Here is a 14,677-nt window from a genome sequence, read left to right as displayed (position 1 = left end):
TATCGTGGGGGGCTCTGGAATGCAACCCCCGCGATCAAGGAGGGATTACTGTATCTGATACACTTTCCACAATTATATGTAAAACGTTTTTAAACCTGTTTCACTGGTCCTTGGCAGTTTCTACATTTAAAAACTTATCCCAGTGTATACCTTTTAGACTTTCATACATCTGTTCAAAATTTGCCTTACAAAGTTAAATTTTAACAGTTTTAGCCTTGGCAGCTGTGCTTCTCCAATATGCTGAGGATTATTTTGATTTACGGTCCTTTGATCCCTAGTGGTTCAGTCAATTGTACACTCTGAATTATATCCTGGTTGTTAAAAAAAAAATAAACAAACTAAATCTATGCAGGCTTCCTCCTGCATTGGTGCTTTAACATATTGTATTAAAAAACAGCTATTGATTACTTCTGAAAGTCCTGCTGTTGTATTTTGCCATTTGCAACAAGAGCATAGTTTATATTCAGATATGTAAAGTTGTTATTGATAATATCCTCCTGTAAACTTGCATTTTTATTCTTATTATTAAAATTGAAATTACTGTCTGATTTGGGGGATCTGTAACACTCTCATAAAATAAGCCCTATATCCCTAATGCTTTCCAGATGAATTCAGTCCTCCTCACTAAGATGTAGTTTATTATCTAATTGAAGAAGATATGCATTTAAATTCTGTTTTTTACATAAATTGAAACACTCCCCCCTGTTCCTTACTGTCTATCCATCCTAAAATATTTGTACCCATCAATGTTATACTCATCCCCATTTTCCCCATCTTTGTTATTTAGCCAGATTTCTGTTAATGTTATATCATAATTATGCTAAGATACATACAACTCCAACTTACTTGTTTTATTTTTGATATTTCTAGCATCAAGCTATTTTTAATGTGTTACTTATTTTACTTTTGCACTTAAATATTGGTTTTGAATTTGTTACTATGCATATTTGTTTTTACACTATTATTCATCCCTTTGACATATGATTCTGAAACTGACCTGTCTTAAACTCCTTGCTTAGCCCTTTTTTCATTAATTTATAACTAACTGATTAATTTGCCGCCCCAACACATTGTGAACATCAAGATATACAGGTATATAAGAATGGTTAAAAGTGAAAATAACTTGTTTTAAAAAGTATAGTAACATGTGGGGCAAGTACCTCTGTGAAAGGTTACATCAGATAATCCTGGTTTCTGCTATTTTGAGACCAGTGTCAGGTTTGCCTATATTTATGCATACAGTTTGTAATTATGACACAATCGTAGTACGTGTACAGCAAAACATTTTATTGATTTAGGTGTGGATCTACTCTGAACAGTTTGCATTATTTATTCATATCTGTGCTAGTTGTAGCAAGTAATTAATTATATAGATGTCAATAAAGTTGATTCATATTAAATAACAAACCCAAAATGTATATTTTATAATTGTGCTGATGCTTCCAGGAGAGGTGCCTCTATCTTTAGAAAACAAATAAACAAAGTAAGCTTAAAGCTAAAATATACCTTTAAAATATTCATGTTAAAATGTAGTGCTTTGGAAAAAAAAATTGTCTCCAAACTATTTTTACATGTCATTGTCCTCTCTAGTGAATGGTGAGAGTCAAATCTTAAATACTGAACTGTATGCGTTGGTTTACGGTACACATCAGCTTTCAAATGTCCCCCATTGCTGATGGAAATTTCACAATCAAAGAAAGCTAGCCTGTCACGTTTCATGCCCTCCATGGTGAACTGGATGTGTTTGCCCACTAAGTTAATGTGGTCTGTGAATTTTGGTACCTCCTGAGATTTTTTCACCTAGGTGTCGTCCACAAATCTGAACCAATGGCTCGGTGGAGTTCCAGGATAGGAAAATAGTGCCTTCTTTTACACTTCATTCATATGCAGATTGGCCACAATGGGTGAAACTGAGGAACTCATGGCGCACCCATATTTCTGCTTGTAGTACTGGCCTTTGTATATGAAATATGCAGATTGAAGACACAGTTCCAAGAGCAGACACACTTGGTTGGTGCTGAGAATGGTCCTTTTTCTAAGTGTATGGTCATCCTGTAATCTCTTACGGACCACCTCCACTGCTTATGTAATTGGAACGGAAGTGAATAAAGATGTAACATCATACAAGATCATAGTGTCATCTGCCTCCATGATGACATCTCTCACCTTCTCCACAAAATCCAAAGTGTTCTGAATATGGTGTTTTGAGCTGCCTACCAACGGGTTGAGGACAGTGGCCAGGAACTTTGAGATGTTATATATAACCAAATTGATCATGCAGACAATGGGTCTTAACAGTGCATCCTGTTTATGTATCTTCGGTTAATCATACAGACTTGGTGTAGCTTCCCATGGGTATAATCTGTGGTATGAGGTCTGGTCAGTGTCGTTGTCATGCACTATTTGCTTGAGACAATCTATCACCTTTTTCCTGTAACCACTACCTGGATCTCGTTTTAAGAGTTAATAAGTGTTTTTGTCACTAAGCAGAGACAAAATTTTCTCATGATAGTCCGTCTGGTTTAGCACCACTGTGCGCCCTCCCCTTGTCTGCCGGAAGGATGATGATGTTGTCCTTACTGAGTGCCATGAGAGCCTTCCTCTCCTTAATACTGATATTGGGTGCAGGGGGCTTAGGATTGCTGAAACTTTTATCCGCAGTTGCTTTGCTTCCACCTCTGCAGTGTTGTTATTTCTGATAACTGATTCTGTGGCTGTGATCAGTTCCACTAATGTGATTTGTTTCGGTGTGACAGCAAAGTTTAACCCTTTAGCAAGGACATTTTTTCTGCTTGGGTGAGTTGTCTGTCAGACAAATTCTTCACCCACTTGTCCAAATCCTCGGTTTGTGTCTGGCATCTTTCTCTCTGTTGACTTTAGAGGATGCTGATGTTTCTGGCACACCACAAGTAGATCAGACTTCCTTTGCTGTCTGGACTTAGACTTTTCGTGCTGTGCTAGAGAAGCCTTCTCAATGAATCCAATCACCTGTTGAAGTGTTTTCTCATCTAAAAGTGATGAAAGCCTTTGTCGAATCTGCTCCTCTTTAGATTTCAAAACACAATAGTAAAGTTAGTTGTCTCACCTGTTCATTTAGCAGTTGGCTCTGTGCCTTCTGTAGGATTTTTGTAGCTCAGAGACCCTTCCCTGACAATTTCATCTGTAGACTTTTAGGTGTAATTCCACTCTGTCTACATCTGAGGCTGAATCTCCTGTGGTTCCTGTAATCTGCCATCTTACGTGCGCATGCTGTTTGCTCATACTCGTGTACAACAACAACAACAACATTTATTTATATAGCACATTTTCATACAAAAAAATTTAGCTTAAAGTGCTTTACATATTAAAGAATAGAAGAATAAAAGACACAGTAAGAAAATAAAATAAGTCAACATTAATTAACATGGAATAAGAGTAAGGTCCGATGGCCAGGGTGGACAGAAAAAACAAAAAAAAAACAGACGGCTGGAGAAAAAAATAAAATCTGTAGGGATTCCAGACCATGAGACTGCTTAGTCCCCTCTAGGCGTTCTACCTAACATAAATGAAACAGTCCTCTTTGTATTTAGGGTTCTCACGGAAGGACTTGATGATGATGGTCACGTAGACTTCTGGTTTTTAGTCCATCAATGTTGGAGCATCATGATGCTTTGAGTAGGTGGTGGTGGTGGTGCAGGCCGCCACCTCAAAGAAAACGAAGAGAGAGTAGGGGTCAGTACGGATTTTAGAGCCACCATGAATAGTTATTATGATGAATTGAACATACAGAGTATCAGGATTAAGTTAAAGTGAAATTATGAAAAGGCCATGTTAAAGTAATGTGTTTTCAGCAGTGTTTTAAAGTGCTCTACTGTATTCGCCTGGTAAATTCCTATTGGCAGGCTATTCCAGATTTTAGGTGCATAACAGCAGAAGGCCGCCTCACCAATTCTTTTAAGTTTTGTTTTTTGGAATTGTAAGGAGACACTCATTTGAGGATCTAAGGTTACGATTTGAAATATAGGGTGTCAGACATTCCGATATATAAGATGGCGCGAGATTATTTAAGGCTTTATAAACCATAAACAGAATTTTAAAGTCAATTCTGAAAGATACAGGTAACCAGTGTAGTGACATCAAAACTGGAGAGATGTGCTGAGATTTTCTTTTTCTAGTTAGGATTCTAGCAGCTGCATTCTGCACTCGTAAATGATGTATGTCTTTTTTGGGTAGCCCTGAGAGGAGTGCATTACAGTAATCTAAGCAACTGAAAACAAAACCGTGATTTAATTTCTCAGCATCTTTCAATGATATGAGAGGTCTAACTTTTGCTATGTTTCTTAAGTGAAAAAATGCTGTCCTAGTGGTCTGATGAATATGCGATTTAACAGTTGGGTTACAGTCAACAGTACCCCTAAGTTTTTTACTTCCATCTTAACTTTTAATCCCAATGCATCTAGTTTATTTCTGATAACCTCATTGAATCCATTAGTGCCAGTCACTAAAATTTCAGTTTTCTCTTTATTTAGCTTGAGAAAATTACTATTCATCCATTCACAAACACCAGTAAGACATTGTGTTAGTGAATCGAGAGAGTCCGTGTCATCAGGTGCTATTGATAAGTACAGCTGTGTGTCATCAGCATAGCTGTGGTAGCTCACGTTGTAACCTGAGATAATCTGACCTAACGGAAGCATATAGATTGAGAAAAGCAGGGAACCCAGGATAGAGCCTTGTGGAACACCATATAGAATATCACGTGTCTTTGAGTTGTGATTACCACAACTAACAAAGAATTTTCTCCCTGCCAGGTAGGATTCAGACCAATTTAAGACACTGCCAGAGAGGCCCACCCATTGACTAAGGCGATTTCTAAGAATATTGTGATCAATGGTGTAAAATGCGGCACTCAAATCGAGAATGATGAGAACAGATAAATGGCCTCTGTCTGCATTTACCCGCAAGTCATTTACTACTTTGAGTGCAGTTTCTGTGCTGTGATTTGTTCTGAAACCTGACTGAAATTTATCAAGAATAGCATGTTTATTGAGGTGGTCATTTAACTGCATAATGACTGCTTTTTCTAGAATTTTACTTAAGAAGGGCGGGTCTGAAATTGTCAAAAGCAGAGGGGTCAAGATTATTTTTCTTGAGTAGGGGTTTAACTACAGCAGTCTTAAGACAGTCTGGGTTCCTTGAAAAACCTTGTTGGTATTGGGTCAAGGACGCAGGTGGAGGGTTTCAATTGAGAGATTATTCTATGTAAATCAGGTAAATCTATCCTGGTGAAAGAATTTAATTTGTTTATAACGTAGTACTGGGGCTTTGGAGGTTCCGCAGTCTTGGGGAGATGTACTATGTTATTTCTAATATCATTAATTGTTTGATTGAAAAATACAGCAATGTTCTCACAGGTTTCACTGGAAGTATTTTGGGGGCATTCCTTTGTGTTCCCTGGGTTTAACAGACGATCAATTGTAGAAAATAAGACTCTGGGATTGCTAGCATTGTTATTTATAATCTTAGAGAAATTGCAGCGCCTCTCAAGACGGACTGTGTTATTGTATTGTTATTTTAACCTTCAATATCTCATAGTGGATAGTTAGTTTAGTTTTTGTCCATTTACGGTCAGCTCTACGACATGTTCTTTTTAAATCAGACACTCTTTGGGTCTTCCATGGAATAACAGTGCTAGGAGATTTTTTAACTGTCGTTTCCGGTGCAACTATGTCAACAGCAGCTTTTACTTTCGAATTAAAATTTTCCACCTTACTATTTACATTATCCTCGCTATTATAGTTGGCACTATAAATGGACTGATTGCTTACAATGTTTGTAAGTTTTAAAGCTGCTGATGAGTCAAAGAAGCGTTTTTTAACAATATGCTTCTCATGAGTGTTTTCTAACATTATTTCTATATTAAAAAGTAGAAGAAAGTGGTCAGATAGACCAATATCAATGATCTGTTTCACATCAACTTTTATTCCTTTGGTAATTGCTAAGTCTAATGTATGACCTGCTTTATGTGTAGGTTGATTAACGAGCTGTCTCAAGTCAAAAGAGTCCAAGAGGTTCATGAATTCCTTTACTTTTAGGTCAGACTGATTATCGATATGAAAGTTAAAGTCGCCAAGTATTAAGAGTGTGTCATAGTTCGTAATTAACATTGACATTAAGTCTGAGAATTCCTCAAAGAAAGATGCGTTAAATTTAGGGGGTCTATACACGGATAAAACTAGAACGTGAGAATCTCCATGAATAACAACGGTGAGATACTCAAAGGACTTAAATTTTCCAAAACTAACATCTTTACACTTTAACCGGCTCGTGTAAATGTTTGCCAAGCCTCCGCCCTTTTTCCCCTGGCGGCCTGCGCGAGTAAAACTGTAATCCGGAGGTGCAGATTCGATTAAAACAGCTGCGCCATCGGAGTTAAGCCACGTTTCACTTAGTGCAATAAAATCAATTTTTCTCTCACTAATAAGATCGTTGATAAAAAAAAGTCTTGTTAGTTAAAGCTCTAACATTTAATAGTGCCATATTTAATGTTTCGAAGGGGCAGAGCTGAATTCTATGCACGTTATTGGTATTTGGGACAGAAACTAAGTTATTTTTGTTAGCGCCACTCTGTGTGTATTTTTTATGTAATTTACAATCTGTTTTTATAGTTTTAATACATTGTTGATCTAAAGTAGTAATTGCAGTTAAATTATTGGTGTTTATGCCGCACTGCCAAGATTTTTTACGTGCATTAAGATTGGTTATTATATTATTAATCTTGTGCACTTTTACGGAAGACTTTGTTTTATGTCCTAGCAAAGCAGTAGCATTACGGAAGGGGTTTAAAGTAGAAATAGACAGTCAAGATAGATGAATTACCTTAGCGATGTTTTTGGAGAGGACCTGGGCCCCTAATCTATTCGGGTGCAGGCCATCCCGCTTGAAGAAATGTGGCCTTTCCCAAAAGAGGTCCCAATTGTCGATGAACCCGATGTCTTGAGTCTGGCAAAAGCTTTTCAGCCAGTTGTTTAATCCCAGCAGACGACTGTAGTATTCATTTGATTGTCTGACGAGAGGTACTGGACCCGAGATGAAGATTTTTGCTGATGGGGTCCTCTCCTTCGTGTCTTTAATTAGTGCTGCGAAGTCAGCCTTGAGAATCTCTGACTGTCGGTGCCTTATGTCGTTTACGCCGGCGTGTAAAATAATGGATACAACTGCCCTCTTGTGTTTCTCGTAGATGGTCGGTGCACGTCTCATCACATCTCGGACTCAAGCACCAGGACTTTAGACAGTTCTTGCCAAAGTGAGTCAAAATGTCTTGATGCATGCTCCATGCTTTTCTTCTAGCCAATACACTCTATGAGCCTTTTCAGTCTAGCTTTCGCACACAGCACAGCACTGAGACAACTCTTCTCCGTGTAGTTAATGATCTTCTCCGGTCTGCATACTATGGTTCACTTAATATTTTCCTCCTTTTTGACTTAAGTGCAGCATTTGACACAGTTAATCATGAAATCCTCCTGTCATGTCTCTCTGCTTTAGGGATCTCTTGCTTAGCCCTTCAATGGCTCACATCATATCTCTCTAATAGGCAACAGTTTGTCACACTTGGCCGATACAAGTCCTTCACCTCACCTGTATCGCGTAGTGTCTCTCAGGGTTCAGTCCTTGGGCTGTTACTTTTTCTACTTTATATCTATATATACCTTCCTTTGGGTCAGATTATTCACAGACATGACTTTAACTTCCACTGTTATGCAGACGATGTACAGTTATATCTTAGTACAGACTCCTCTACAGATTCACTTCCCAGCAAACTCACTGACTGCATCACTGATCTTAAGCTATGGATGGAAAATAACTTTCTCAATCTTAATGCCAATTAAACTGAAGTGATACTGGTAGGCTTCCCTAGCCCTAGCTGGTAGGGATCCCAGCTTTCTAAGGCATCTTGCTTCTCTGTTTCTGTTGATGGTACACTTGTCAAACCTGCTCCTGTAGTCAGAAATCTTGGTGTTTTGTTTGATTCATTATTCCACTTTGAGCTACACATTAGATCTTTTTCCAAAATTTCATTCTATTATCTGCGTAACATTGCTAGCCTCTCTCCATTTCTGTCCTTTAATAATGCTAAAACTCTGGTTAATTTTTTCATAATGTCTCATACTGATAACTGTCATTCCCTCTTCATTAGCCTCCCTGCAAAATCTATACAGAAGCTACAGTACATTAAGACCTCCGCAGCCAGAGTCCTTACTTACACAAAGCATTTTGCTCACATCTCTCCTGTTCTCTCCCAGCTTCACGGTTTACATGTTCCATCAAGGATTAAATCTTTCAGAGCCGATGTTGACTTTTGTCAAAATTGAGGGGTAGAGGATGGCAATCAGCTGTAAATTGCAACAAAAACTCGCTGTTACGTTTTAGTTTGACTCTCTTTGCTAGAAGGAAAAGTTACATAGCTTCATTGATTTAACCGCGATTCCCTACGCGTGCATGAGTAGTGAGGAGCAAAGAACCTCTTAAATGGCTCCGACATCTGGCGAGAGACCAAAGCAAATGTGCAAAGCAAAATACTCCATGGATGTTTTACATAATTTTGTTGAACAGAACTCTGACTTGTCGGACTCAGAGTTTGATGCAAGTGATCTGGAGATGGATATTGAAAACAAAAGTGAGGTTCCAGCATCATCTGATTTCTCCCCAGCTGATCATGGTACTGAACACTTTCGTGTAGCTGATGTGCCTACAGCAGCATTCACCTTGGAGGACCACCACTTATGATGACAAGAGGTACAAACCATATTGCATCACACTTCGACCACCACCCACTTGCCCTGTGAAGACAGCCAGGCATCCGGCCCACTGTGCATTCCTGCAGAGATGCTAAACATTCGCCAACAGCAGCCACCACCACAAATTTTTTATGTTGATTTATGTGTGAAACCTTTGCTTTGTGTGCTTTTCAGAAAACTGAATTTTATGGAAAAAATATTCAGCCCTCAAAGAGTTAAATTCAGGAGTCTGCTTTTCACTTTCAAAACCCTACATAACCTTGCCCCCCTGTACCTCACTCAACTGCTTACACTCCTTGCTGCTGTCTCAGGTCCTCGAGCAGTAATCTCCTTAGTGTTCCACACACCAGACTCTCCACCCTGGGTGGCAGGTCCTTCAGTGCTATAGCCCCTCAATTCTGGTACTCTCTTCCTCAGTCTTTGTGCACCTTTAAATCTCAACTGAAAACTTTCCTCTTCTACAAATGTTTGTCTTTTATTTATTTTTTTTACTCTGACCTTGGGTTTGTGAAAGGCACTCTATAAATGCAACTTACTATTATTATTGTTATTATTATTATTATTATTATTACCTCTCATGATTGGATCAAAGTCTCTTCCAGTTAAAAAATAACTTCTTCCTCATTGCAGTATTATTATGTCTTTCGGAATTATTTTTTGAATTATAAGTCTTTGTCTTTGTGAGTCTCTGCAAAAATGACACTTCAATTCTGATTTGCATCTTTGTTATCAGATGAAATACTGACTGGTCCTGTTACAAAGAGTTCATTAACTTAGCTTGGAGTGAAAGTTGGGGTTTGGCACTGTTGGATTACTGCATCCCTCTTAGATCTTCTCTCTTAACAGGTCTTTTGTGCCACTAAAGCCTAGCAGAATAGGCAATGCCAAATTTTTCCTACATCATCATTGATTAATTCTGTCCATGTACAAATTGCATTGCCCTGGAACAGCTGTAGTCAATGTGCTATTCCAGCTTGACATGTTTGGCACGTGGCATCATTTAAGTAGAAAACAGCTGTAATGCCTCTTAACCCGAGTAGTTCTAACACAAAAGTGGCATAGGAGTAGTGTTTTTCAGTAACGTTATGGTGTTTGAATTTATGTAATAGCTATTTTTATGTGCATGTTTGCCCTGTGTTTAATGTTGTGTTGCTAATGGAGTAAATAAATTTACATTTTGGGTTCAGAAATGTTCCGTCTTTCAGTTTATTTATGTAGTTGTGATTTGTATTTATGTTTTGTTTTTGTAGGAACCACAGGCTTTGTATAATGAGGTAAAATACATTCCAATATCAAAAATTGACCGGAGTGCATCACCTAACAGTATCAAAAAGGGCATTGAAGATGAAATGGCAAGGTAAAGAACAATCAGTTTTGCAAGGTGTACATAATAATACACATAGTCGTGTAATAGGCCTTTTATGTTTATTTGTTTTTTTCTTTCTTTATACAAGCTTGACCCCAGCATCATGTGCATTTTATGGCTGTTAAACAATAATACTTAGGTTAAACCATTATGTTGTTGGTGGTTATAACAGTACTTTATAACTTGAGACATATTTTTAGATTGTTTATTTTGTTTTTAACGAGAAGTTATAATAATGATTACCTTACACTACAGTAGGGATGTCACAAGAATCAAATTTTCGTTACTAATTTGGCATGAAGTTCTGCAAATCTAATGGAATCAGCTTTTTTAATACTATCGGTAGTATTGAGAGAGTCTGCACTGCACTCCACTCATGGGTGACTGCAGGTACATAAATTAATCAGGGAAGGCACAATGTTATATGAGAAAAATGTGAGTGAAACTACATATGAAAATGTCTCACAGTCGTTGATGATACAGCACCTCATCAACACATGATGAAAAAAATCTGCAGACTTCATTTCTGGAAATGCTTTTGTATTATTTTGGAAGTTTTATCCCATGAGTGCAGGAATTATTACTTGTTATGTAAAATAAAAAAAGGCAAAACAAACTTGCATGTTTGCATTATTCAGACGTTTACCATAGTGCATGCTTTGAGAGTAAAGTAACATTTAATGATCAAATAAGATGTAATCAATCGTTTAACTTACGTTGTCACACATTTGTAAGAGGAGATGAAAAGATAATATTAATCACTTTTTAAAAGTGTCCTACACAGTCCTGATAAATAAATGGAGGCTTTGTATTCTTGTAATGACCACTTCTACTCATGTCAATCAGTCCAGACATCTCTCCATTTTCTAACCAGTCCAAAGTGTGTAGGGTCATTCTGGGGCATGATTTACACACATCTGTAATTATTCATACAGGACTATGGGATGTGGGAGGCTGGCAGCACTAATAACAGTTGTGTCAAGTAATTATTGAGACATGACTCAAACAAAGTGACTTTGAATTATTTGCACTGGCAATGATATGAGTTGCACCAATTGTTAATACCAAGTTAAAATTTATTTAGTGTTTAATTTCTTTGAAGGGCAAAGCACATTTAATAAGACATTTATTGTGTTAACAGAGATGTGTAATTGCCAAAACATGCAGTTAGTAGTACAAACAAAACCCGCAGATTTCATTACTAAGTAAGAATTTGAAAATACTGAATTTATATTGTTCGTTTGGCCTTTGAAGGCAAACTGTGGTTAATTTGCATAACCCGTAAGTGAAAGCACGTGTCTTATATTTGAATGGTATGTTGAGCAGTGTAATGCTGTGTCACAGTTAATTTATTGAATACAGATAATAATAGCCCATGTAATTTTCAAAAACTGTATTTGTACAAAGGCATTAGTAATAATATACTGTATTCTGAAGACAAGAAACATTAAAAATGCAAAACAAAGTCTGTTTTACAGGAGATCTGAAGTATAGGATTCATGTAAAACTTACAAGTTTAATTTCAAATAGGAAGTTGGAAGAAATCTATACTAATAAACGGCAAAGCCCTCACTGACTCACTCACTGACTGACTGGCTGACTGACTCATCACTAATTCTCCAACTTCCCGTGTAGGTAGAAGGCTGAAATTTGGTAGGGTTGTTCCTTACAGCTTCCTTACAAAAGTTGGGCAGGTTTCATATCGAAATTCTACGCGTAATGGTCATAACTGGAAGCTGTTTTTCTCCATTTACTGTAATGGAGATGAGCTTGAAACCCATGGGGGCGGAGTTTCGTGTGACATCATCACGCCATCCACGTAATCACGCAGTACGTAGAAAACCAAGAAGAGGCCCAAAAAGCGCTGAAGAAAACATGCATTATATAATTGAGAAGGCAGCGAAACAATAAGAAGTGAGCGAGTGACATATACGACCATATTAATGAGTTCTGCTACTTCGGAAACAAAGCACAATGTAAACCTAAACTTTAAATTCAGTTCATAGATAGGCTGTCGCTGGCGTTTGTAATTTAGTGCCTACCCATATAAGGCCGTCCGTCAGCGGCAATCCAATAGCAAACTGCCACGGGTAAATATTCACGGGTGAAGGACTGTCCTTATGCAGAGGAAAATGAGATGGTCAGGGTGGTGTTTGGCACAAACTCAGCGAAACTGCGAGAGAAAGTTTTAAGTGCCGGGACTTCGGTAACATTAGATACAGCCATGGACATAGCACGACATGGCACCAGCACAGCTGGGAAACTTCGATGCATGTACACCGAGCGGCTCACGTGAACTGACGCAGTGCACAGACAAAAAGCAACAGTTCCAAAGAGGCTGAACAAAAACGAATTACACAATTGAAAAGGAAGCAAAAAATATGAAGCGTCTGATACATACAAGCATATTCATAAATGCAGCTACTGTGGAAACAAAGCACACGGTGGAAAAAGTCAATGTCCCGCTAAAGGAAGACAGTGTAAAAAAACCCGTGCATGCAGTGTGTCGGTCTCAGATAAAGAAGAAGACGAGCTGTTTATTGATGCAGTAAGAAATGAATCGATGAATGAAACCTGTCATCTTTACAACAATTGACAAACACGGAATGTAACTTGAACACAACACATCCTACAAATACGAACCTGATTGAAAGAAATAATGATAATCAAATCCTTGATGACAGCAACACTCAGTAAAACTCACAAAACAATTACTGTATATTGACAGTCATGTTACGTTATTTTTAAAATGTTCCCTTTTCTTTTTCATAGCTTCTTTAACACACTACGTCTCCAGTGATACGCTGGTATATATATATGTATATATATATATACCCGATCTACATACTCGAATAATGGATACTTTATTCGCCATCAATGATTGTTTTGGTAAAGCCATACTCAGTGTATTCATTAGATGAACGGTAAAAAAGTAAGAGCGAGGGGAGGATGACTTATTGAGGCATGCAAGCAAAACCACAATAGCACGCGGGCTCGATGTACGAAAAATATATCTTTTCAAGTTCTATTTACTCCATATGTGTCAAAGTCAAGGCCCCAGGCAACATCCGCCCGGTGTAATTATATCCGCCCGCGAGATCATTTTTATACTGTATTATTGTTATTAATGGCCCGGGGATATGAAGCACTGGTAACACAATAAACTACAGATCCCATAATGCAGCGCTTCAGCTGCCTTGCCGAACACTTACCGCGTCCACGCCGTCTCTTCAGTCTTTTCCTTACTTTGCGAAGGAAGCAGCTTTCTCAGAGCTTCTGCACTGTTTTATAAACGAACGATATATAAGAAAGTCCTTTTTCCTTGCTTCGCCAAAGAAGCAGCCTTTTTATTTAATCCACGGCTTCTCCGCTGTTTCATTGTTCATTTATTACGATTTTTATAGTTATTGTGTAGGTTTTATTTAATCCACGGGTTCTCTTCTGTGTTCACTGCGGTGTCTTCTTTCGTTTACGAGCTTCGCCAAGGAAGCAGAAACTTACAACCACCGAAACTTTGTAACGGCACAAGACTTCAGGTCACATCTCTACAAAACAACCTAATTGAAGCAACTATATTTACTGGCAGTGCCTCAGCTGACACAGTTTTTATTCCTCGCATCCCCGTTATACCATCTAATCTCCCATTTCAATTCAAACGCGTTCAATTTCCAGTAAGGCTCTGCATCGCAATGACAATTAATAAGTCTCAGGGACAAACACTACAAAAGGTTGGCATTGATTTGAGGCGGGATTGCTTTTCACATGGCCAACTGTATGTTGCATGCTCAAGAGTGAGCTCAGCACACAGCTTAGTCATGTTACAACCAGAGGGCCGAATTGACAACGTGGTATACAGAGAGATCCTTAACAATTAATTTTTTACATATTTTCGTTCAGTCTAAAAATGTTTACTTTTTCATTAATAAAAATATTCAGACAGTATTTCACCGCTGCGAAGCGCGGGTATTTTGCTAGTGTAAGAATAAAAAGAAAGGGGAAACATTTAAAAAATTGAAGCACCATGACTTTCTGACATTTTAAATTTGAATTAATTTGAATAATCTGAATTAATTTGACGAACCTGTTAAGTATTACTCTTTAGTAGTATATTTTTTTACCTACATGCTTTTTAATTAATTGAATATAAATCTCAGAATAGCAAATATTACAAACTTAACTGATCAATTCCCTGACAAATCAGACATTAAAAGCATGTTGTTAATAAAACAGTTTCACAGAGTTGATTTAAATAGAAATATTAGGAGTTATCTTTACTTCCAACAGTGTTTACCAAGTTGTCAGACCTTAATTAGCTTGTTAGGATACGGGTTGTTCACAGTCATCATTAGGAAACCCCAGGTGATGCAAGTTGCAAAGCTATATAAATTCTCTAACTCCTTAAACCTTGTCCCAACAATCAGCAGCCATGGGCTCCTCTAAGCAGCTGCCTAGCGCTCTAAAAAATAAAATAATTGATGTTCACAAAGCAGGAAACGGCTACAAGAAGATTGCAGAGCTTTTCAGGAAGCTGTTT

The 14,677-nt window shown here is 37.8% G+C and overlaps 1 protein-coding gene across 1 annotated transcript in view; it reads left to right on the top strand.

Moving 5' to 3' along the window:
* Positions 1-14,677, top strand: part of smchd1 (structural maintenance of chromosomes flexible hinge domain containing 1) — a 459,542-nt gene that overhangs the window by 150,702 nt on the left and 294,163 nt on the right. The window contains exon 15 of the mRNA XM_039754843.1: positions 10,028-10,134. Within this exon, the coding sequence (XP_039610777.1) occupies positions 10,028-10,134 (107 nt within the window). The remainder of the gene's footprint in view (positions 1-10,027; positions 10,135-14,677) is intronic.

Source organism: Polypterus senegalus, chromosome 5 (assembly GCF_016835505.1).
Source record: "Polypterus senegalus isolate Bchr_013 chromosome 5, ASM1683550v1, whole genome shotgun sequence".
NCBI lineage: Eukaryota > Metazoa > Chordata > Cladistia > Polypteriformes > Polypteridae > Polypterus > Polypterus senegalus.
This window is presented reverse-complemented; position numbering and strand designations above follow the sequence as displayed.